The sequence below is a fragment of the Marmota marmota genome, unplaced genomic scaffold (genome assembly GCF_001458135.2).
Source record: "Marmota marmota marmota unplaced genomic scaffold, marMar, whole genome shotgun sequence".
Lineage (NCBI taxonomy): Eukaryota > Metazoa > Chordata > Mammalia > Rodentia > Sciuridae > Marmota > Marmota marmota.
In genome coordinates this window covers 42,423,379-42,451,010 of record NW_026000174.1, presented here as the reverse complement: position 1 = coordinate 42,451,010, position 27,632 = coordinate 42,423,379, and the positions used below count along the sequence as shown (strand labels likewise).

General features: G+C 32.4%; 1 protein-coding gene across 1 annotated transcript in view; it reads right to left on the bottom strand.

Moving 5' to 3' along the window:
• The window catches only part of Elp4 (elongator acetyltransferase complex subunit 4), a 245,169-nt gene that overhangs the window by 210,910 nt on the left and 6,627 nt on the right, over positions 1-27,632 (bottom strand). Inside the window, exon 3 of the mRNA XM_048788542.1 lies at positions 10,783-10,904. Within this exon, the coding sequence (XP_048644499.1) occupies positions 10,783-10,904 (122 nt within the window). The remainder of the gene's footprint in view (positions 1-10,782; positions 10,905-27,632) is intronic.

Here is a 27,632-nt window from a genome sequence, read left to right as displayed (position 1 = left end):
AAAGAGTTAAGATAGTGGCAATGAACTTATCATTCTTATTTAAGTAATGGTAAAAATTTTTTTATAAGATTTGGAAAAGAGTGTACTAAAGTTTCAAGGAAATCTATCAAAAATGCTAATTAGGGAGTGAAATGTGTCATTATATTCTTTTAGCTCAGGAAAACATGGAACTGGTTTTATTTGTTTCAAGTCATTTTTTTTTTTTTTTTACTTTTCCAGAATGGAAATTGTTGCAAACAAAACTCCTTGAAGCACCACATGGGATCCCATATCAGTTTGCTTTTATTAAAAGTGAAAATTTTTCTGTGGAACATTTGTTGTTAATAGAACAAAACTGATTGTGTTTCTGGTCACTGAAAAGTATAGGCAATCAGGTAAAGACATAAAACAGGCTTTAATTCTTTAGCAGCCTAGATGTTATTTATAACCTCTTCTAGGAGATAAAGGTAGGAAGCTTCATCTTATTATCTAAAATCTATTCTCTACTTCTAATTTAAGTCATAAGTTTAAAACTATCTATCCTGTTTTGGAAATTTAGTGCAGATGTTTTGGACACACTGTGAAACCATAAGATGAGTATTCAAATGATAAGCATATCTCGAAAGACGCCAATTTCATGAACATACTGTAATTTGAAAAGAAGGATGTGAGGAACTAAGATCAATTTCTATAACCGGGTCTCTCAGTTCTTGATTAACAAAACTTAAAATTTCAGGAGAGAAACACTGGCCACTTCATGAAGGAATCACCCCACATTAAATGGAGACAGCGCCGTATCTTCTTTGGAGTTTTTTAACATTGTAAAGTTATCCTTTGTACGTAATAAATCTTCACAGTCTTTTCTTTAATCTATGACCCTTGATGAGGTGGTGCTGTTTGTCTCCTTTCATGGCACCCTTCGTGATTTTAGTAAGTGGGATCTATGTTAACTTGGGGAGCTGACAAAAAAGATTTTCTTTTAATTTTAATTGCTCAAATTTTCAAAATTTTAAGTTATTTAGTCCTTTCAAAGAGGCGGAATACTTTTTCTTCTGAAAAAATTAAAATCATTTAGAAAATGAGCAGTATTTTTAACATCTCAACAATTCTGACTTTGCGAGCTTCTTTTCAAGAATGATAAAGTGCTGTACAATAGTTCCAAGATTTTAGCATTTCTTTTTGAGCCTAATAATAACTATGTAAGAGTTCATAACAATTCTTTTTTTATGAGTTCAACTTTTTAAAGTAAATTTAAGTGCTGTAAGGTTTAGAAAGCAAACCCCATATATTTCAATTTTCATTTAGAACTCAGTAGCCAGGATAACTATTATCCCTATCTGAGTGAGAAAGTTTGTATGACTTGTACAAGGTCTTTCAGTCAGTTAAGAAGTAACCCATAAATTAAAATCTAAGCTCAGATTGCAAATAAAGTTCACATTCTTGATGACAAACACCTTATCACAGGGTGTGGCATTTTTGCTATATGACTTCCACAACTTATCTGCATATAAAATTCTTTTGTTGACTGATGCAGAAGTATCAATGTCAGTATGTATGAATATATAACAACTGTCATTAGTATATGTAACTTTAATGCACCAATAAAAATAGTGGGAAGAAAATAAATGATGAAAAAATATCAATACCAACTATGTTTTTATTTTACTGTTACAGCAGCAATGCTTCTCATCTGCTAGTGAAAGAAGAGTAGGAGAGCAGGTTTATTCTGTTTTATATTTTATTTATATCTTACTCTTCATTTCATTCCTGGAAAATCAGGCACATGCCATCTTTAAAAGCTGGCTACAAATATAGGTCACTGGAAGCAGTACTAAGCTTTTGCATGTGTGTGTATATGTGTCAGTCTTTTCAGTTTGCCAAAAAAGCTCTAACTGTGGCTGCCAGGGGAGGACTTAGAATTTTAAATAAGCTCTCTCAGTAGCTGGGGGTAAAAAAGAGTGAAACCCTGGGGTCAAACAGCAAATTTCTGGCTCAACTAACACTTCAGAGTAGTAAGTAATAAAAAGTGTACAGCCAGCCTGATAATTTTTTGAACAAATAAAATGTTAATAATAAAGGGAAAATATTCTGATCATAGTTCTGCATTCAAAGGTCTATTCTTATAATCATATTTATACCACAAAAGATATACAGTGTTAAAGTAGTGCTAAGGAAATATCAATAAATATTATATAGTCTAGGAGAAATACAGATGAGTGCAAAATATTATTCATAATTTATTATTATAAAGCTTGCTAAATAGAATGATAAAAGGGTCAGAAAAGAATTTTTAATTATTTATAACATGTTACTTTTGTTCTGAATCATTATAACATTACAATTTTGGAGATAAGTAAAATAAAAATGTGGCCAAGCAAAGGTTGTTTCTTTAACTTCATTCTTACAGCTGTCCCACTTTTGGGCAGAACTAGGAAAATAGGGTTGGATCTAAGATAATTTTGTATTCTTTCTGTTCATTCAGAAAGACCAGACTGTACTGCAACATAGTAAAAGCATATGACAGACAACTTAATGAATTCAGTCTTTTAATTTTTGTCCTATGATCAGTGAATAATAGGTGAATGGCAAATGCAGACTTTTAAATGTTAAATTGACAGAAGAAAACCTAATAATTCAAACATCACATTGTTTTTCAAATAGTACTGTTTCATGTAATTCTAAATCAACTCATATCTTTGATCTCTGTTAAGCTCAATCAAATAAAGCAAAAAAATAAGATACAATGAATCAGATCTTAGCAAATCAACTCAATATTTGGGTATAAGTGTGGTATTTCTGGATATAAAATAATGTTTTCAAATTATTAAGATATTATGATTTTTACTTGCACATCTTAAACTTAATGAAAAAGAATCTCAAAAATGTTAGTTAAATGTTTACATGTCACTGTATCTTTTCATTACAAAATAGTCTGTTGCTATGTTAATTCACCAAACATGATATGGCTTATTTTTAATGAACTGATACTCATTCTGTGATTTATGGGTTATTATGAAATGAGTATTCATCTTAATTATGAAATATTTTCTATATATTAAATATGAAAGGTCTCACTAGTTTGTCATTTAATTTCTTAAACAGATGCTTTCTTTTGACCTTGGTTTATATTGAAGTGATTCCAAATATACAGATGAGGGCTGGGGTTGTGGCCCAGGGGTAGAGTGCTTGCCTAGCATGGTCGAGGCCCTGGGTTCAATCCTCAGCACCACATAAAAATAAACAAAATAAAACTATTGTGTCCAACTAAAAAATAAATATTTTAAAAAATATATAGATGATGCAGAATTTATTCAGTGCTTCCAAATTGTTGAAAGAAAATTAGTAATATTCAAACCAAAAAGTACTTAAAAATATTGAAATACAAAATAAAAGTCTTCCCCTAAATGAAGGTCACCAAATACTTCCTATGTGAGATTTTAAAAAGTACCCACATTTTTCCAGCTTCCACTCAATAATAACTTGTTAAAGAATCTGATCAAGGATTTTCTTCTTTTTGAATTTGTTTTTTTTTTAGATATACATGACAGTAGAGTATATTTTGACATATTATAGATACATAATAAGTATAACTTATTCTAGTTAAGATCCCATTCTTGTGGTTGTACATGATGTGGAGTTTCACTGGTGGTGTATTCATATATGAATATAATATCTTAGTTAAGTTCCCCTTCTCAATGATAAATATCCTCATATAGGGCGTGGCATTTTTGCTGTATGATTTAGGCAACTTTTCTGTATGCAAAAATTCCTTTTTTAATTTTTAATTTATATATGACAGTGGAATGCATTACACTTCTTATTATACATACCGAGCACAATTTTTCATGTCTCTAGTTGTATACAAAGTATATTCACACCAATTCATGTCTTCAGACACATACTTTGGGTAATAATGATCACCACATTTCACCATCATTTATATTCCCATGGCCTCTCCCTTCCCTCTAACCCACTGCCCTATCTAAACTATTCCTCTCGTGCTCCCTTCTTCCTAAATTCCTGTCTTTTGTTGATTGATGCACAAACATCAATGTGTACTTATTTTGTTATAAGCATATATAAATATTAATATGTATACCTGTGTAAAACATTGAAATAAATGCATGGCTCTGCAAAAAACAAACAACAAATAATAATATTTAAGCTTTTTTAAGACATCAAAGCCTCCTGCTTTAATTGTGGCTAAAGTTGAACAGAACATACTGCATACAACAGATAACTAAGAAATTACTACAAGTCAAGAATTCATCTTTTCTTCAAGACATTAGGTATTTCTTTCTTCATGACTATTACCTATCTGGCATGTCATTACAAGAAAATATTTAAATTTAGTTTGACAAGCAATCTTGGTAAATTATGAAATAACATTTAAATTTGTTTCTGAAAATTATTGTTTTTCTAATTTATAAATATTAACACATACCATTAAAATTATAACATAAAATCTTACCATTTTCAAGTTCTAAACAAATGTTTGTACATATATGTATGTAATTTTTATTCCATACAAAATCACTCTACTGGGAAATATTTAAATATTGTAACATAGAATGTAATTGTTTACTATTTTAGAAACCATCCATAGAAAGTTTTCTTAGAGAATACTCATCACTACATTTGAGATGATCAGAAAAATTTCTTTGGATAAAAAAGTTAACTGAAAAATACTTATATGTGTTCTTAAAAGCTTTAACAACATCATGTATATTGTTCTATAGGATTTTCTAAGGGATGTAATTTTTCAGTGTTACATCTTGATACTGACTTCCTTAAGAAGCTTTGACTACAATAGGCATGAATATGTTTTCAAAGGATGATGGATAAATTGCTGGGTGGTTATATAATGTATCGTAGGCAGCTGATGGGGCTTTTTATCCTTTACTTGTCTTTTAGTTATACGGAATTTTAAGATAATTATGGTCTCTAAGATTGTCTTTTCCCTTTTCTTGTACCAGAAATATTTGCCTTGGTTATTGGTTCTACAAATCTCCAATTATATATCATAAGATTAAAACTAAGCAATTATAGCATTTTTTTCCCTACATTGTATCTCTAAACATTGTGAATGCCTTGTTTTTGGTCACTCATTGTTGAGCCCTTTTAATAAAAATGAAATTTTAAGCACGACCATTATTATGTTGGATATATCAAAAGCCTAGGTAAATATTATATAGAAAAATCTATTTATTTCTAGTAGTATTTAACATCAAATTTTATATAACAAAATTGCTTTGTTTATTCTTCTCAGAAACAAACTAGAAATGTCTTTGCACTGGTATTATGAAGAATATGAATAATTTAAATTTTTATCAGTCATACCTTTCTAATCCATTCTATTGTAAACATGCATAAACACTAACTGGACCACATTAAATATGTATGCTAAAACATCACTTTTGTATTTTTTCACCGGAAAATGAGAACGAGAAGACTGTATTAAATTAAGTAGATATGTATTCAGAGCAGAGCTGAATGAAATACAAGCCATAAATATTTAAAAATGAATTGCTAAATCATTTTATTTAAGAAAATGTATGTATACACAAGCTTTGGTCACTTTCAGTAGCCATCTATGTGATTTTATTCTAAAGGAAATAAGGGCATTAAAATCAAAGGAGATACATTATTTTCTTTTTTCTTGGATATTGGGGATTGAACCCAGGGGCACTTTACCACTGAGTTGTATCTCCAGCACCTTTTAAAATAAATTTTGAGACAGGGTCTTGCTAAGTTGCTGAGGGCTACATTAAGTTGCAGAGGCTGGTCTTAAACTTGTGATCCTCCTGCATCAGCCTTCTGAGGAGCTGGGATTACAGGCGTGTGCCCTTCTGCTTGGCAGAACATAGCGTTTTTCATGAAGATCACACACTGAACTTTATTGTTAATTTAAGATTTAATTTTATTGAATATATTATTTATATATATATATATATATATATATAATTATCATGTAGAGCAAACTTTTTAGTTAAAATAGAAACAACATGTTCTAGGCAACTCATAAAGAGAAAAATAAAATTTAAAATGCAGTATGAAATTTGCAATGTTATATAAGTAAATCTACTGCTAAAGAACATTATGTTTTTATGGCAGTGATTACAATAGCTTTGATGACACAAGATAATGCAAAATGGATATGATGCAGCATTCCTAATTCAAAACACTTATGGTAGAGGACGGTGTTATGAGGGGTTAAAGAGAGGGAGAAACGAGGAAAATGGTTAAAAGATACAAAAATTTTAGTTATAAAATGAGTTAGTTCTCGGGGTGAATGTCCAGCATAGTGACTATAGTTAATAATACTATATTGTCTACTTAAAATTTACTGAAAAAGATTTATTGTTCTCTTACACCAAAGATGTAACTATGTGAGGTGATGGACATGTTAACTTGACTGTTGTAATCATTTCATATTGAATACTTGTTATCTTACATCTTAAATATATATATATTTATTTGTCAATTACATCTCAGTAAAGATCAGATGGGACAAGAAAACCATAGAAAAAATTAACAACTAAAACAAACCAAAAAATATCTATGCTAGTCCAGAGCAAGACATTAAGACACTAAAAATTATAATAGAATTCTATAGAGAATTTGTGTACATTTTTATATGTATATTCAAAGATTTACTGTAAGAAACTAGACTCAATGAAATTTATGGAAACGACTTGCAGAGTGAGTTAGTTGGCAGGCTAGAGACCCAGGGATCAATGGTATGGTTCCAGTTGAGGTCCAAAGGCTAGAAGGCTGGGACAATGAAGATGTAGATCCAAACTGAAGGCTGGCAGGCTTGAGATCCAGGAAAAACTAATGTTTCAGGTAAAGTCAGAAGGCAAGAAACAGCTAATATCCAAGTTCAAAGACAGTCACACAGAAAAATTCTGTTCTATTCAGAGAGGATCAGCATTTATATTTTATTCAGGCCTTCGACTGATCAGATGAAGACCAATCGTATTAAGGAGGCAAGCATCTTTCCTCAATTGATCATATTGAATTCATCCAAAAAACACTCTGAGAGGAACAACCTGAATAATGTTTGACAAAATACCTTGGCACCATGTGGTCCAGTCAAGTTAAATTAAAATTAACTATTACTATTACAAAGGTCTTGTAATTTTACTATTTTCCTACACTAAGGAAATAATATGCAATAAACATTTACTTGCCTATCCCATTGTAAAAGGCATTAGAAATACAGCAATGAATAAAACAGAGGAAAGGCTCTGTCTTCAAGGTGAATACGCAGTTAACAAATATATAAGTAAATTATAAAGTATAGGTGATGGTAGGCTGTGGAGACCAATAAAGCAGGCAAGAGAACTAGAAAATCTGGGAAGTGGGATTAGGGAATTTCAATATTGTTAAGGTTAGGATCTGCTGAGATAGCAACATTTGACCAAAATCTGAGAGAAGCAAAAGAGTTCTTGGTAAAGGCAACAGCAGATACAATGACTATAATTTTGAAGCATGCCTATCAGGCAAGGAAGCTCATATACACAGAATAAAGTTAAGAGATATTAAGCAGTGAAGGCAGGTACTAAATGGGGAGGGGAGAGCATTTTACTTAAGATCTTGGAAATCATTATAAGGACTGGGGTCTTTGCCTTCTGGAGAGTTCTGAGTGTAGGTAACATGATCTAACTTACATTTGAAGATCACTCTAAATATTTTGTTAAAAAGACATTGAAGAAAAGAAAAAGTAGAAGCAGGGAGGCCAAAAATAAATAAATTAGGCTCAAAGAAATGATAATTTAGGTTAGAAGTGGGTGTATTTGGATTTCCTGAAAACTGGTTGAGAAGAGCAAGAGAAAAAGAGTTAAGGATGATTCAAAGGTTTGTGGCTTGATCAAATGGAAGAACTGAGTTGCCATTAATTGAAAAGGGGAAAGATTGAGCAGGATATGGTGGCACACACCTGTAATCCCAGCTACTATGGAGGTTGAGGCAAGAGGACTGCAAGTTCTAGGCCAGTCTCAGCAATGTAGTGAGACCCTGTCTGAAAATAAAATGAAAACGAAGAGGCCCTGATTGAAAAAAAGAAAGAAAGATTAAAAAAGAAACAGGTTTGGGAAAAATAGATTAGGAGTTTGGTTTTAAATAGTTAAGTTTCAGATCTCCAATAGACACAAATAAGATATATAGTAAGTGGCTGGATATACAACTCGGTTAACAGTTGGATATGCAATAAGCAGTCAGAATTCAGAGTTAGTCCATGTAGATAAAAATTTGAAAGTAAAAATGAAAAAGAAGAAAAAAATCATCAATACACAAATAATCTTGACAACTTTTGAACAGGATGTGTTAGCAAGATAATGAAAATAAAAAAGAGTTCTAAGGTCTGAGTACTGGGACATTTGCACCCTAAAATTGAGAAGATAAGTAGGCACTAACAAAGAAGACTGAGCAAAAAGTAGCCAGTGAGGTAAGAGGACATCAACTGTGGTATTCTGGAAAACAAGGGAAGAAGTGTATCAGGGAAGAAGTGATTCATCAAGAGCTATTAGTAAGCCAAGTTAGATGGGGTTTAAGAAATTACAATAGTACAGTCTTTTAAATAAATTATACAAATATTATCCACATCAGAATTGCCAGGGAAACCAAAGAAAAGGGAAAGAAGTATGATGACATTTTTCCTCCCAAGATTAGAAATCTGTGTGCCAACCAAATTTCATATCTGTTAATCATAAAATTGGGATGATTGCATATTTTAGAAGACTTTTACAAGGTCAGGTGTTATTCTTATTTCAAGGTACATAAGTATTTAAAAATAGTGAGACATGAATCATACGTTTTTATTAATTCTGAAATCTGACTTTTGTTTTTTGAAATAGCTTTATTGAGATATAACTGATACACAATAAATTGTCCATACTTGAAGTGTGTAATTTGGTAATATCTTAGACAGGTATATCTCTCCGAAATAATTAACATGATCAGGATAGGAAATGCATCAATTACCTTCTAAATTTTGCTTTATTATCTCCTTCCACCACTAGCCCACTTGCAAAATTAGAAACAAAATGTTTTCTATTTACTCATATAATGACTATTTCCAGGGCTCTAGATCTCTTTGTTTCAATACAAATATCCCCTTGATATTATTTTGCTTTAATGTGAAAAACTGTTCTTAAAGTATAGGCTTGAGGTGATGAATTCTTTCAGATTTTAACACCTGAAACAATATCTTTAGTTTGCTTTTGTAATCTTTGTTTTTGAAAGATGCTTTTGCTAGGAAAATTCTGAACTGTCAGTGAACTTTAAAAATATTACTTAAAAGACTCCTATTCATTGTTTTCTGGCTTGCATTGCTTATAACCAAAGTCTAACATCATTCTCATATTTTCTTCTGTCCATGTAATGTGTTTTTTTTTCCTCTAGCCACTTTCAAATTTTTCTTTTTAATACTCATTTTAAGCAATTTGATTATGATTTGTCTTGATGTTGTTTTCTCTAGAATTATTTACACCTGGGGCTTGCCAAATGCATTAGAATTATAGGTATACATATTTCATTGTCTTTGGAAATTCTTCATTCCTTATTTCTTCAAAAAAAATTTTTTGTACTATATCTTCCAGGTTCAAGGGCTCCCAATCACTTATCAAAACACTTCAAGTATCCTATTGCTCAGTGACACAATAATTGCTTTTTACAATCTATTTTCCATGTTTCATTAGGATAATTTCAAATGGTGTGTCTTCAGGTTCCCTGATCTTTTCTTCTTCAGTGTCTAAAATGTTTTAATACTTTCAAATATATTTTCATTACACATTATAGCCTTCAACTCTAAAAGGTCAACTTGTACTTATTTTTACATATTCCATGCTAAATTCTTTCTCTAGCTTACTGAATATTTAGAATACAGTCATAAAAACTTATATTCTTATTTATAATCCTATCATCTATGTCATTTCTTTTGTAAGTTGACTTTTATCCTTATTATAAGTTGCATATTCTCTTGATTCTTTGCATGCCTATTAAATTAAAAAAATTTTTTAGTTGTCAATGGACCTTTATTTATTTTTATTTATTTATATGAGGTGCTGAGAATTGAACCCAGTGCCTCACACATGCTAGGCAAATGCTCTGCCAAAGAGCCACCATTCCAGCTCCCAATTAAGTTTTAATTGGGTGCCAGATATTGCATATTTTGGGGTGCTGAATAATATTGTACTGCTATTAATATTTGGGGGTTTTGTTTTATCAGGTAAGAACAGAATGACGTTTATAATCTAAATGGAAGCCTTGGAATTTATTTATACGTGCTTATGCTAAGCAGAATGGTACAATATTAAAAATATCCTATAATTTGCTGATTATACAGAAACCATTGTATCTTTTGTTTCACTATTTGCTTTAATTCATACAGTGATTTCCTATACCTTTATTTAATATTTTCAAGATGAAAGTTAAAATTTCAAGTTTTTTAAAAGAAATTCTTAAGGACAACAGTTAAGTCATACTTCATGAGCACTCAAGAAAGGATTACCTTTGAGAAAAATCTGCTTCAGAAGTAGAAGTTAATATGAAATAGATTATGTTAAAATAAGAAAATCACAATTAGATAAAAAGAATTAGAGGATATTTCTCTCCAGTAAGTTGTTTAAACTGGATTTTTTTTTAAAAAAAACTATTAAGCATGACTTTTTTGAGTGCCTGGTCCAACAATTTTACGTAATGTGTTTTAAACAGTTTATCCTGATATGGATTTTAAGTTAAAAAATAAAATCAATCTTTTATGAAATATCCAAAATGCAATACTAAATTAATATATTATACCTGTAAAATGTTAGCAGGGTCTTCTTTAGCAGATGCAACCAACAAAACATGCCCATTGATGAGTCCTTCTGCCAGAAAATACTTGAAGAGCAATGATGAGTAAACATCATATTTATCCTCCTCTGTTAAAAAGAAAAAAATTATTGTCAGAATCCTATAACACATCAAGAACTCTTACATTTGTCTGCAATGCTTTCTCTCTGAAACAAGTATATGAGATGGGGCAATAATTTATATCTTCCTAAGACAGAAGACAATTAGACAGACCAAGAGACCTGTGAACATACCCAATGAGAAGTAGATACTTCTAACAGAGACTTTTTGACTTCAAACATCATTCTCCAACTACTACATCACTTTTATAGCCACAAAACTTAGTGGATTATGTATGATTATATCAAAAGGCAGAGATATTTTACTTTTACTAAGATACAGTGCATTTTTTCAGGCACTCTGCCTCTAAAATAGCTATTATTTCCCACCAGCCAGTCTATAAACTCACTTCAGTTCTTTCATGTCACAATAAAAAAGTACTTAATACACCTATCCTGGTGATTATATTTACAAAATTTAGAAAAATACTATCATTCCCATTCTGGTTTTGGGTTTAAAATCCAAATACTTTGAAATTGAAGATTTTAATTTGACAGAGTCCTTAAATTTGCACTAAATGCTTTCCCAGTAAACTGTCCTTTTGCTTTTTGTTACTTACTTTTCCTTCCTTATTTATGAATTTTAAGAATTAAATGATGATTCAGGAAGTTTCTTGGACAAAACTGTGTTACATTTTTCATATTTCATTCTAAAATGAAAATAGGTTCAGTATATCTTTGTTCTCTTAATATTGTTGATAAACAACATGCCTACACTTTTATATCAGCTTTCTTTCCTTTAATAATTGAACACAATACTAAGACAAGAAATGCAGGCAAATTTATTGCACTGTCTTAAATGAGAATAGTCATTATTAACTTTTTCAACAAATATTAATTAATTGAATTCCCATAATATACTAGGTATCACTAATATCTGTTAAACTTACACTATGAAAACATTTCTAAGGAGATTGGAATTTGTGGTAATGATAGAAGAGGTCATTGTGCAAAATCACCTACAACTGTAATTATAAACCCTGGACAAAATTCCATTAAAAATAGTCATTAGAAACCGCTGAGAAGCAGGTAGCAAACCACAGTAAAATTTTGTTTTGAAAGACAGTGATCCTGACATGCAAGAACTTTTAAGCTTGTGGCTTTTTGACAGGATGTTCCTAATTTCCCTTGGTTCTGGCCATAGGATAGAGTTTAGATTTGTCCAAACAACTGGAAAGCTCAGGGAAAAATCCTAAAGTAAGAAAGCTCAAGGACAGACACAAAAATATGATTATCAACCATGCTCAAATCCCTGACTGAACACTAAATTAAGCATGAGTGAGAGGAAGAAACAATAGGAAGAAAAAGGAACATAGGACAAATACAAAAGATACAAGTCTATCACATAAAATTGGCATGTCTGTAACTCCTCTGAAGGCACATGTTCCCCCAGTCTGAGATCAGGTTGGACTGTAAAGTTGTATTGCCTTGAGTTGTCAGAAAACAGAATTCATTGCTGAAAAAATCAGAGAAAAAAATAGTCTTCGAAATCTGAATGTGAATTCTGTTCAAATATTTAGCTGTCTACTAAACGATGTGAGTGCATGGGGGAACCCAGATCAAAAGGACGAACTCTTAGTGTAATTGATGTGATTCTGCAATCTGTATATGGGCTAAAAATGGGAGTTCATAACCCACTTGAAGCAAAGTGTGAAAGATGATATATCAAGAACTATGTAATGTTTTGAACAACCAACAATAAAAAAAAAATTCACAAACACATTTTTCTAGAAAAAAAAAAAAAGCTGGAAAAACTGGGCAGAGATGTTATCTGCTATATAATATACTGAATAGATGTCATCTGCTCCGTAGCATACTGAAGTTAATCATTTAAGTCTAGGCAAGTTAATTATTAAACAAGCAGAAAAAGGATAAAAGCAGAAATCCTCAAAAAACACAATAGATTGGAACCAGTCACTAACAACTATGCATTATTTGCAATGTTCTAATTTTCAACACAAAATTACTGGATATGACCTCCTAAGGAAAAATAGTCTGTAGAAACCAACTCCAAACGAACTCACGAGTTGAAATGAACAAAAAAATACTTCACGGAAACTATTATACGTCCAAAGCATAAAAGGAAAATATGGTATCATTAAGTGAAGAAAAAGAGAATATCAATAGAAAAACAGAAATTATAGGAATTAAAAAATTATATTTGGAGATTTTATTATACTGTTCTTAATAATTGGCAGTACAATTAGAGAGAAAAATCATTAAAGTAGTAGAAAGTACAAATTACTACATCAATTACCTTAAATAATTAAATACAACATATAGATGCAGAATGTATATATATTCCTTTGTAGTGCATCTGCGATGTGTACTAAGATAGACCATATGCTAATTCAAAATACAAGTCTCAATAGATTTATAGGTGCTGGGGATTGAACCCAGTGCTGCAGCTGTGTTAGGCAAGCACTCAACCACTGAGCCACAACCCCAGCCCAACAATAAAATATTTAGAAAAACTCCAAATATCTGGAAATCGAAGCATACATTTTTAATTAACTGTGGCTCAAACTTATATGAAAAGGGAAATTAAAAGATATTTTAAATTAAATGATTATAGAAATAAAATATATGAAAAGTGGGATTAGCTAAAGTGTATCTTAGAAGAAAATAAAACAACTTAAATCTATTATCTAAGCTTTCATTTAAAAAAGTTAGACAAGGGGCTAGGGATGTAGCTCAGAGGAGGGGTGTTTGCCTAGCATACATAAGATTCTGGGTTAATCCCCAGAACCACTAAATAAATAAATGGAAAAATAAAAAGCCAGACAAATAAGCTCATATAAAATTTAGATAATGTTAATGATGAAAGTAATTAAGAAAAATCAGTGAGAAGAAAAACTGGGCTAATAACAAGGAGATATAAAACCAAGGACACAAAAAATTAGTTTCATGAAAAGATCAATAAACTTGATATACCTTTGACTAGACTGACCTAGATAAAAGAAATAGGCAACAAATAATCAGTATTGGCAATGAAATGGGAGGTTTTTTTTTTTTTTTTTTACCAAAGATCTCACAGACATTAAAAATATTAAAATAGGTATTATGAACAAACAACTTTATGTCAAAAAGTTTCATAACTAGAAGAAACAGAACAACTCCTTGAAGTTTTCAGGTAACTGAATATGATAAAAAAGCAGTAAGCCAGAATTAAATTCATATTTAAAATTATCTTCCCCCATGCACACTTCAGACACAGGGAACTTCATAAATAAATCTAATCAAACATTTTAAGGAAGAAATAATACTAATACTTAACAAACTCAGTAAGAAGGAAAAGGAAATAATTCCCAACTTATTTTATAGGCATTTTTTTACTCTGATAGAAAAACCAGAAAAAGTAAAACAAACAAGCAACCATTATCTTTATTTACAGAAGGTATTATAACAAATTCTATATGTACTCTTTTAGAAAAAAAGGAAAGAAACTCTTCCAAACTCATTTTATGAGATCAGTGTGACCCTAATACTAAAACTAGACCAAGACATCACGGGAAAACTACAGACTAATGTGCCTCAAGAATCTATATAAAAACCATGGTTTTAAAAGTATACAACTAAATCCAGTAAAAGAATAACATAATATGGGTATGATTAAATGAAGTTCATCACAGATTTGAAAAATTCATGTATCACAATAACAAATTAAAAAACTAAAGCCATATAATAATTTCCATAAAGCAAAGACATTTAACAAAATCCAAAAGCAATTCATAAAAACTTTTAGCAATTTAGGAATAGGATTGAAACTTTTCAACCTGATACACAGAATTTACAAAAATCTACAGGTAACATCCTAGTTAGTGGCAAAATGGAATGCTTTTCTCCTGAGATTAGAAATAATTGAAGTATATTCACTCTATGACTTCTAATCAATGTTGTACAGAAGGTTTTAGTTACATAATAAGCCATTAAAAATAAATAAAAGTTCTAACACTTGGAAGGTTATCATACACTTAGGAAATGTTATGGCATCTACCAAAAGTCTAGTAAGATAATAAATCAAGGTTATCAAGGTTGTGGCATGGAAGGTTAGTATATACAAAGCAATTGTACTTCTATAAAGTAGTAACAAATATTAGAATCTGACAATTTTAAAATTCTACTTACAATTGATTCTCAAAACATAAAATATTTTGCAAAAATTTATCAAAGTATATGCTCGAAGTACTACATTGAAAAATAAAAAAGATTCAGAGAGTAAAAGAAAATCTTTAAAAATAGAGGGACAGATCATGTTCTTAGAATGGAAGATTAAAATTTATCTATAGATTTGATGGAATCCAAATGGAAATCCTAGTAAGGTTTTTAGAATGTAGACAAACTAATTTAAAAATTTGCATAGAAATCTAAAGGCATATCCAAATTGCCAGTATTAATAATGTTATACCTTGGGACCACTTATTAAGTAAAATAAAGGTTACCTGAACACAATCATTGTGATACTATAATAGCCAATTTGATAATCTAAATGGCCACCAAGTGACAGATGGCAGGTAGTATATAAAATATGGATACATTGGATAATATCTGATGGTTCCTCTCCCAAGCAGTAAGGAGTGAATGCAGCACATGATTCAATGATGCTACTCAGAATGCAAGAAATTTTTTAAAATATGTTTATTTATTTCTGGAATTTTCCCTTTAATATATTCAACTATTGTTAACTGTGGCTCTTCATATAGAAAGTAAAACAATGGGTATGGGTGGTTTACTGTAGTGACTTTTCTAAAATAAAAACCTGATCATTTCATTTCCTTACTTAAAACGTTTTGGTGATTTCTCACTGCTCTTAGGAGAAAAAACTAAATCCTTTAACTTGGCCTACAGGATCTGCATGGTTGTGGCCAAAGTGAAGAGTTCAATGTAAATAAATAAAAATATTTGTCTTAAGAGTGGTATAGTAGCATTGCCATTTGCCTCTTTTAAATGTACATAACAGCTATTTAACAACTTTTCAGTAAAGAACAAAATAAACTAATTAGAAAAACAAAAATATCTGTAAAGGTAAGGACATATATCATAAAACCCCTAAAACAAAGCAGTTAAGCCCCTCTAGATCTTGTGTTGCCTCCTTTCTCAATTCTTCCCTTCTGTATGATATACCCCAGGCACAGCAAACTACTTACTGGTACTGGCCATATTGCTTCTTGCATCAGGATCTTTACATATATTTCTTAACTGTTTTGGTAACTTATTTGTTCAAATTCTTCCACAAGAGTCTTCTGAGAGGCTTTTCTTAAGGGTATATGAGAAAGCTAGCATGCAACACCTTGAAAACCTCTACATAGCTTCTAATACACAATATTGAAATTTTTGCACAAAGATAAAAGATCTACATGGCAGAGAATGCATCTTATTATATTCCTAGTGCTGGGCACACAGTATATGTGTATTTAGTATTTGTAGAATTAATTAAGAAAAAAAAAACAAATGAAAATCTTCTCTTACAAATCAGTGAATATCATTTCTTACTACAGAAGTCCAAATGAGTACCCTATTACTTCAAGACTGACTCAAAGTCACCAATGACTTTTTTACTTTTTCATACTGGAGGTTTAACCCAGGGGTGCATTAATACCTACCTATATTCCCAGCCCTTTTTAAATTTTGAGACAGAGTCTCACTAAGTTACTTAGGGCCCTGCTGAGTTGCCAAGGCTGGCCTTGAACTTGAGATTTTCCTATATCAGCCTCCCAAGCTGCTGGGATTATAGGCATGCATCACAAACCCCAGAACCAATGACTTTCTAATTGTCAATTTTCTGGATATTTAAAAATCCTTATCTTATTTATGCATGGCAGCTATTACCATAGACAATTTTCTTCTTGAAACCCTCTTCTTTTCTACCATTAATCCCCAGTTTTTATAATACCCTTGTTCCCAGCTTCCCCATTTCTATAGCAAGTCCATATATATAAGAAGAGTTTATAAGGAGCTTTCAATTTTTGGCATATACAATTTGTACATTTTTGCCCTCACTACTTGGAACTATACACCAAATTTCTTACCCCTTAATGAATCTGGCACTTGCATGATTTTCTTACCAGTGTAAGTTACTAAAAGTTGGAAAAATCAAATTTAAAACTTCAAAATTCAATGCAAAGCTTTCCTCCTCCTTCAGTGTAGACTCAAGGCTTTTGGCTTGAAAGTCTTAGGAAGAGCAAGGCGGGTAACGCAGGAGATCTGAAGTAGCTCTTTCCCCAAGTGCTCTCTCCAAGCCCTAGCTCCTGTTATTGAGAAACTAGAGAAAAAGAAGGAATAAGCTATGTATAATTGCTCGTCTTGCAAAAGATGGGAAATGTCCCTAACCTCACTCTGACTTGGTCCATTTATGTTGGCTATTTGAAGCCTAAGAAGTGATGGTGGTTTCCATGTAGGTGGTAAAGCAGTGTTTTCATGAGTGGTACTGCTTCATACTGGCCTCATTTGTTACTGAAGAACCCCTCAAAGAAATAGAATCTAGTATTTTGGGAAGGCTGGACTGGTTGGTAATTTATACGCAAACTCTTCTTTGGAAATGTTAGCTAACACTATCATTATTATAATCTATTCCAGCAGGCAGCCCTCTTTTTTTCAATATTAGAAAGAAGAAACAGGGGCTGGATTGTGGCTCAGTGAGAGTGCTTGCCTAGCACATGTGAGTCACTGTGTTTGATCTCCAGCACCACAAAAAATACTAAATAAACAAAATAAAGGTACTGTGTCCATGTACAACTAAAAATATTTTTAAAAAGAAAGAAAGAAAGAGGAAACAGTCTTGATGTTTTAGAATATCAACAAATCCTAGGAGATATGGGCAGTCTTCCCCAATAACTCTTTTATTCTGCATAATTAACTTTGACAGGCTTACAGGTTCTGGAGTTTAGCAAACAAGCAGTCAGGAAACAAGAATGCCAGCCACTGCTGCTTTTAAGCACCCTCAATATCATGGCTGATGCCCTTGGAGTTGTAGTCCCTTACTTGTCTCACTTTTTGTCATGAACATTGTACTCATGCTGTCTCTAGTCTGTGACTTATTTCGCCTGGTTCTGGTAGTGAGGATGGTGAAGTTATCAGAAGTGGTTGCTAGTTCTTTGTGCCTGTAAAGAAGTAACTAACCCTAATATTGGGAAAGGTGAACCTTAAAGCTTTGTCTTCCTTTCTTCACTGTGGACTACAGTTATCAGTTCTGGGGTACTTGATATCCTGTTAAAAATTGAAAATAGCTCATTTTATTGAACACTAACCATATGCTAAAAACTTCCATATACTTCTCATACATTGATTTACTTAATCCTCGTAATAACCATGAAAGATAAATGTTATTCATCCTTTTCTTAAAGATAAAAAGTCTTAGACTGCTCAGAATCAGATGCAAATTATACTTTAAAAATATAAAGTTATATACAAATTTGCATGTAATTTCAAAGAATTAAGAGATTCCTTAAAGTTCTATCCAGGGATCCTCAAGAATAAACCTGAGCATTTTGATACAGATCCATGACATCATTAAAATGTTCATCATATAAAACAGCTAAATAATGTTGAGAAATCCTAAATCTTTTTATCAATCTTAAGTTTCCTTCCTTGTCTTCCTCTCTGACTCCTTCCTTCCTTTTACTGTGGTAGGAATTAAACCCAGGGCCCCATACATGCTAGTGAAGTATTCTGAACACTGAGTCACATTTCCAGTCCCTCTAGCCTAAATTTCATACCAAATATCCAGCTGTTTAGGTGAATGACTTGGGTTTTCTACTGGTACCTAAAACTCATTATGTTTAAGCTGAATTTGATATATGCTCAATTTTTTCCTTTTCTGACTTCATCTAATGTTATTAATTCCAAACATTTCCAGGCCAAAAATCTGGGAGTCATCCTAGCTTGTGGCTCTCCTCCATCTCCCACATGTATAATGTAGCACAGAGGTAGAACTTGACTTTCTTGGGAGGAATGTATGAAAAAAAGAAAACTGGAAGGAAATGGTGTTTCGTATCAGAATAATCTAAGCATAATTAGTTAAAATTCAAAATAATATATATAAAATATGCAAAAACAGAAATTGTTATTCCACAAAATATGTTATTCCACAAAAATATGGTAGTAAATTTTTGACTAAAGTATTAAAAGTATGGTAACAAATATCACTTTATGTTTAAGGCAGTGAGTAGTTTCCATAACTTCAAGTTTTATTTCTGTTATGCGTCTTTCACAATTCTTTCTTAATTAATTGTGCAATATATTCCATGATCACTTGTTTTACAACTATAAATTAATTGTCTTTAGCAAGTGTTATGGTATAGATATAAGTTGTCCCTCAGAAGTTCATGAGAGACAGTGCAAGAAAGTTTAGAGGTGACATGATTGGGTTATGAAAACCTTAATTAATTAATTAGTGCATTAATCCTGGGAGGGATTAAGTGGATGGTAACTATAGGCAGGAAGGATATGTCTGGAGTAGGTGGGTCACTGAGGCATGCTTTTGGGGTATATATTTTATCCTTGGTGAGAGAAGTCTCTGTTTTCCTGTTGGCATGAACTGAGCCACCTTCCTCCACCACGCTCTTCTGCCATGATGCTCTGCTCACTTTGGGTACAAAGCAATGGAGTAAGCTGTCTAAGGACTGAGACCTCTGAAACTGTGAGTGACAAATAAACCTTTCCTCCTCTAAAATTGTTCTTGTTGGATGTTTTGGTCATAGCAGCAAAATAAAGCTGACTAAAACAGCAAGCTTTTCACATACATCATTTATTCATTCTGTCTCTTCATGAGTCCCATGATCAGAGTTCACAGTTTCCTAAATAAGTTAATTTAAATAAAGTATAATAAGTACTTGATAAGGTAAATAAATACAATAGAACTATATAGAAGAAATACTGAGAGTGGGCAAGTAGAAGAGGAAAGAAGTAGCAGTTATAAAAAAGACTTTCTGGAAAAGAAAGTGGAGATCTAAAAAATAATTGAGTTAGGAAAAGAGGAAAATAAGAAGTAGCTAGAAAGAATATATGCAAAGGTATGGAGAGAGAGAAACAGAATAGCACTTACATGGAATTAAAAGTTTTTAGGGTGATAAAAACAAAGCTTGAGGAAGGACCTTAAGAGGATGACAACAGATAAGGCTATGGTGACCCTGAATCAGCAGTGTCAGACTGGTCCAATTTAAGGAGATTGGAAGTTACGTTAAGATAAGTGAAGAGCACAGAAAGGTTTTAAGTCCAAATATATCATGATAAGATTTTCATATTAGTTCATTCTGGCAAAGGTATGATAAGGGGCTGAAGCAAAGGAAATACTAAACACAGGGAAAACTTAAGAAAATGTTACAATAATTTTAATGAGACATACATATATGATTATAATACTACAAAACCTGCTCTTCTGTATAACAATATGCTTACTAAAGAAAGAGAAAAATAATTTCAGCAAAAGTTGTTTATTATGGCCCGAATTAGGGTAGTAGTAATAAGTATGGAGGAAAATGAAGACTTACACAATAAAGTAAATTGTTGAATGATTAAAGGTAAAAACCATTAGCATTTAATGATTACTGGATATTTACAGTGTTAAAAACAAGCACACCATTCCTATCTCTGGCACTATCACTTGGTAGGTACAAAAATCCAGGGATCACAGTAAAAGCAATAGATTTAGAAAAATGGGGTAGAATTTGGAGATAGGGTAAAGTTGTGAGTTCAGCATTAATTTTCAGATGCCTATAATATATTCAATAGGAAATGCTGAATATGGAGTTGCATATGCCCTTTGCCTTTCTTTATGAATCTTATCTAGAGATAGTGATAAATTTTACTCCCTGGTCATTTAGTTATGACAGGGACTGAGACCACTCAGGGAGAGTATGAAGCACTAGAAGAAGGAACAGGATACCAGTATTTTAAGTAAAGTGCAAGGAGTCTTTTAAAACATAAACAGAGCCAGGCGTGGTAGTACTCCGTATAATCCCAGAGACTCAGGAGGTTGAGGCAGGAAGACTGCAAGTTCAAGGCCAGCCTCAGCAACTTGGTGAGGCCCTAAGCATCTGGTTTCAAAATTTAAAAAAGGGGTGGGTGTGTTGGGGATATAGTTTGTGGTAAAGTCCTGGGCTCAAACCCTAGTATCCCTCCCCTACAGCCAAAATAAGCAGTAGAGTAGAAGCAAAATCAGAACAAAATGTTAAAATGAAATTCAAAGAAAGGGAGTGCTTCATGGGGTGATTAAAAATATTATTTGCTCCAAACCAAGAAGGAAATGGGCTGAAAAGTATCCGATGAATTTAGCAATGAGAAAGTCATTTATATCTGACTATGATGTTTTCAGTGAAATGGAGCTACGTAAAGTAAACTGAAGAATAATTAAACTATGAAAACATATATGTATACACTATATAAGAGGCTTGACTAAGAAAGGGAAGAGGAAAAGCAAAATAAGGGAAAAGTGGGGTTAAGTGGGAAGAACTCTGGTGAGGTCTTTTGACCATTGGGGACATGTCTTTGAAGGGGACTTTAGCTCTTCCTCTTCCTGTCTCTCACTGTTCACCATGTGGTCAGTTTTATCAGGTGTAGTCTCCATATGTGATTCCTCATCCAGGCCCCAAAACAATGGGGCAAATCAATCATGAACCAAAACCTCCAAAACTGTAAGCCAAAATAAACCTTTATCCGTTATAAGCTACTTAATAGGTGTTTTTTTTTTAATAGTAAAAGAAAGCTGGTCAATACAACTTTTTTCCTTGTTTTTAAGTAAAGCTTGAAAATAGATTTGAGCATGCGTAAAACACACACATATATAAGAACTAATAAAAAGGAAGAGATTAAAGTTGAGAAGGAAAATTGATACTGACAGATCTTTGGAAAGGTAGAGATTAGACCTAAAATACTGGTGAAAGGATGATTTTAAAATAGAAGAGTATAACTTCCATTTGTGAATAGAGTTTATGTTTTAAGTATTTATGGTAGAAAGGTGAATGAGTTCTCATCTGACGAGAATGTTTTTCTTTTTCTCCATGTGCAATACTATAAATCATCCCAGAAAATTAAAAAGAAAGACATTATGGCAGATTTTGGGGGTATGAACATTTAAAAGGTGATCGAGACTATTGAGAATGAAAAAAAGTGACTGGAATTATGGTAATGTCTTCTGGCCAGTGTTAAAAGCTTACTTGAAAAAAGAAAACTTTACTTGAGGCTAGAGATCATGTTAGTCTCTAATAAATGGTGAAAATAATTTAGAAGTCTGCATATGGCAGCATATAGAAGATGTAATGGCCAAAGGTTTGTATGTCAGAGCAGTTTAAGATAAGCCATCAGGTTGTGGTATTAAATAATTTAATGTCAGAGAAACTTGACTGTGAATCTAAGCCACTATTATACAGTTTAGATAGAGATGTCTCCTAAAAGCTCATGTGTGAGACAATACAAGAGAGTTCAGAGGTGAATACTGGGTTATGAGAGTCTTAACATAATCAGTGCATTAATTCACTGGTATGGATTAACTGGGAGGTAACTATGGACAGGTAGGATGTGGTTGGAAGATAGGCCACTGAGGGCATGCCTTTGAGGTGTTTATTTTTGTTTATGGTGAGTAGAACTCACTCTCTGCTCCCGGTTGCCACGTCCTGAGCTACCTCCCTCGGTCATCTCCCAAGGTGCCTCACCTTGGGCCCAAAGCTATGGAGTCATGTGACTGTGGTCTGAACCTATGAAACTATGATCCCCCCCAAAATTTTCCTCCTCTAAGTTGTTCCTGTCAGGTCTTTTGGTCACAGCAATGTTAAGGTTGACGAGGAAGCCATTATGTGTGTGACTTTGGGCAAGTTTTTAAGTTTCTCTCAAATCTTCAATTTTATCACCTATAAAATGTAGACATCTCACCTGAATGTTGCTAAATCAGATGACAAAAAAGAGATATGTTTATGGCATAGCATGATGCCTGGTAAACAGACCCCAATAAATATTAAATGTTTCAATAAAATACATAATGATAAGATTTTAGGATATTAGTTTGTTTCCCAAGAAGTTAGTGTTACGGAGAGCAAATTGGAAAGGTCTGAATGGAATCAAAGAGTAGAAAATTAAACCTAGAGAGAAAAAATACAGTATTGTGAAGATGAAAGTATTATGGAGATAAGATTACTGGAATAACTGAATTCTTAGACCATGACTAAAGTTATAGTGGCTTCACCTCCTTAGGTGAAGCAGGCTATACAGTTTCAACAAAGAAAACTTTTAGGAGTACCCCTGGTTACTTTACACACTGCAGTTTTAGGGGCTGGTATGAGAGATCTGAAGTTTTATAGTCTGAATTCAACAAATAGGTAGGTGAGGCAAGAGACCCACAGGAAGTAAGATAAACTTTTGAACTAGTCCTAAATAGGCATTTTCTACTTTAGAAGGACCAGTCAGGTCATTATTATATAAGCGTAGTCTGCTGATGCTGTCTCTTATGCATTTGTTAACATTATTTTTTATAAGAGTAAATTCTTCCTTTATCACTATTTCTATCTATACTTTGATTAAATTTAAACCTATTCCACACCTCTTACATTTGCATAAACATCTACATGTTATATATGTATTGTGTGCAGTTATTCCATGTGCAACCAACATCCAGTTTAAGTTCATAAAAGGTACAATTAAGATTTTATTGCCTAATTGCTGGGAGCCATTAGCCAAGTAGGTATGACAATTTCCTTGCCAGCGTACCCCATGTTGCTGACATTTTGCAGTGACATTGAATGTAGTTGACCTTGCTCAAGGACCAGGGCGGATTAGGGTGTTCCTGGTTTAACATAATCGTGTTTAGGGCGTTCCCAGTTTAGGTTCCAGGTTTAAGGTTTAAGATTATTCCTGCTGGGAATAGGGCGTATCCTGCTGCCTAAGTTCCCCTTGAGTTCTCAAGGGATTCAGACAGTATATTTTGGGAGACAGAAGCCCAGTGAAGGTGAATTTGGGAGAGAACGTGATTTTGGGCAGAGAACGAGGATTTCCCCAGAACGTGATTGTAGACGGCTGGTGTGAGTTCAGGAATAAAGAGTTGCTGTTTGAATCTACAAGCTGTGTGGTGGCTCCTGATTGTGTGCCCAGCCAGACTGCGGCATTTGTGCCCAGCCAGACTGTGGCACCTAATAGTGTGAAATACATTGTAGAAACTTAACTAAAGGTAAGGTGGCTTTACTAAAGAACTGCTCTGGTAGAAGGATATACTATTTCAGTTCTTTAACAAAGTTGTACAGTACTACTGCAAGATAAATTAAGAATATAAAATATTAATATAGTTTAGAGATTGGTAAGCTTTTTAAAGAAATATCAGAAAATAAATATGTTAGGATTGTGGAACAACCATACAGTCTCTCTTGCAACTGCTTAATCTTGCCCTTAAAGCATGAAAGCAGCCATAGAAACGTTTGAATGAACAAGTATGCCTGTATTCCAACAGATTTTATTTATAGAGATAGTGGCCAGCCAGCAGTCTGTAGTTTGACAATTTCAGCATAATAAAATACTCAAAATTTATTACATAATGTAGAAAAAATATAGCTCAGCAATTTTAAAAGGGATGAAGCAAATTGATAAGAAAATGTCATATCCTATGAGAGAAAACCTGAAAGTGCTTAGTGTTTACTATCATACAAAAAATAATAAATTAAAATTATGATTATTGTCATATTCCAGTAGTGTCCGTTGTGATAGTTCCTTTTTCATTGTGAATTTTAGTAATTTGAGTTTTCTCTTTCTCTTTGTTAGCTTGACTAAGGGTTTATAAATTTTACTGATTTTTTTTCAAAGAACCAACTTTTTGTTTTGTCGGTTTTTTGGATTGTTTCTCTTGTTTGAATTTCATTGCTTTCAGCTCTGATTTTAATTATCTCCTGTCTTCTACTGTTTTTGGTGTTGTTTTTTTCTTCTTTTTTCAAGGGGTTTCAGATATAATGTTATGAAAAAAGTGTGGTGGACATGTTCTAAGGTGATCCCCATGATTCCTGCTTCCTAGTATTCATGTCTTTGTGTAATTCCTTCCCCCTGGTGCAATAGAAACTGTGACTTGCTTCTAACCAAGAGCAAAGGTGATGGGATGCCACTTCTGTTACTAAGATATCTTGCTAAGAGATACTCTTCCTTGCTGGTTTTGATGAAATAACAGGCTATCATGTGAGCTACCCTAAGGGAGGACAGTCTGGTTGACAGGCAGTAAGGAAATGAATGTTGTTAACAACCATGTGAGCCCAGAAGCAGATTCATTCCTTGCCAAGCCTTTAGATGAGAACCTAGCCCTGGATGACACCTTGACTCCAGGCTTATGAAGGACTCAGCTAAGCTGTGTGTAGACTCCTGAGACACAGAAATTATAAGATGACAAATTTGTGTTGATTTAAGCTAATAAATGTGTGTAAATATTGTTAGGAATAGATAACATACAAAAAGCCCATCAAGAGAACAGCCTCAGCTTATAATGGTTTGACTTGATGGGTATATTTATTGGATGTAAGTTGAGCCATTTGTAACTAATTTTCCAACAGCACATCATTTACTGCTATTTCTAGAACTAAAATTAAGTAACTAATATGATAAAAACAATATATTCGTAAATGTCACACAACTTGCATAATTAATGACAACTTCTATTAAACCTGTCTGATGGTCCATATCTCCACAAAGATCTTTTATTTGCCATCACTTTACTTTTGGTACTTTTAACTTCCCTATGTAGCAGACTATCAGAAAGCAAATTCAATATAAAATATCTCAAAGCCAATTTCACTATTAAAGAATTAAACATTTTTAAGAAATGTCTATTTTTCCATAATTTACTTCTCAGAGAATGGTCTTTCATATATTCACATTTATTTATTTTGAAATATTTCTAAGGTCTAAAGCAGACTTTTTCTGGTAGTGTTCACTAGATCTAGTTTCCATGGTACATTGCTACTGAAATTGTAAATATACTATTCTGAAAGGTCACACATAAACTGAGGTATATACTTACATATATAACTGCCTTGGTAAATGAATAATCTACTTCATGAGAAAATGGTTAAAAAGCTGGAAAATTATAATGAAAACTTAATACAGGTAAACTTTATGCTCTAATTTTCTCTTACTTCTGGAATAAAAATAGTCTTTCAGTGATGAGAAACATAGCAGTGCCCTAGGATCCTAACCACTGACCTTAAATTCCCATATTTAGCTTGTGTTTTATAACTGTTTTTCCATTTCTGAAGGCAGATTCATTTATAGTATAAGTCATATTGACTTGGGAACAGAGGAGAATGAAGAGCCTAGCAAATGGGACTCCTAATCTGCTAATTTAATCTAAATATTAAAATGTGTGATAATATACAGTGTTGTGAAGTGTGAGATGAGAGTTATCTGGTATTTCAAGAGCCACACGAAAGTTAATGATTAACTGAAAACAGGAACAAAATTATTAAATAGTATGATTTCAGAAAGTTAATTTATTATATTTTATAGTCTCACCATGTTGAGTATGTCAAATTAAATTTGGAATACTATATTCAGTTCTGGATACAATTAAAGAGACACTGTCAGTCTAGGAGGCCCATCAAAAAACAGTGAGGAGAATAAGGAGTGTGAAAACAAAATTTCACAAAATCCAAGGAAAGAAATAGTGTCTATTTAGAGAAGATCGGAGGTGATGAAATAGCTATTTTCAAATATTTTAAGTGTGTATTGTATTTTAAGTGTGGATTATTTTATATTATATCAGAGTATGAAACTAGGAAGAATAAATATGTTACAGGTAAATGGATTAAATATCAATAAGGTGCTTTGATCATGTAACTACCAAGGTATATTTCACTTCCAAGATTCTATGATCAATTCTGAAAAGTAAGGCAAACAGGATTATATACTTAAATGAGAATTCTCATCACTTGAAGCATGAAAAAAATTACAATTAGTTAGTTAGCTTTCTTTCAATAAAAAAAAATCACAATTAGTTTGTTAGCTTTCTTTTTAATGATGATAAAATCTGTGATATATACCATATCTGTGATATCCATATACGTGTACATACATAAACATATACATACAATGGACTTATTAGCATTTCCATTTTTCAAATTAATAACTATAACAATCTCACCCTAAATACTGAGATTCTTCAAATAATTAATTGACTCTAAAATGGGATACAACACACTATGAAGATTTTTTTTTTTTTTTTTTTTGGTACTGGGGATTGAACTCCAGGACACTTGGGTACTGAGCCACATCCCCAGCTCTATCTATTTTTTATTTTATTATTTTTTATTGATTTTATTATTATTTTTAAAATACAAGACAGCAGTGGAATGCATTACAATTCTTATTACACATATAGAACACAATTTTTCGTATTTCTGTATATAAAGTATGTTCATGGCAATTTTGGCCTTTATACATGTACTTTGTTTTTTGCATTACAATTCTTAATACACATATATACCACAGTTTTTCATATCTCTGTTTGTATATAAAGTATCTTGACACCCAATTCAAGTCTTCATATGTACTTTGTATAATGATGACCATCACATTCCACCATCCTTGCTAATCCCCTGCCCCCTTCTTTTCCCTCCCACCCCTCTTCCCTATCTAGATCTAATCTAATCCTCCCAAGCTCTCCCTCCCTATGCCACTATGAGTCAACCTCCTTATATAAGAGAAAACATTAGGCATTTTTTTTTTTGCAATTGGCTAACTTAG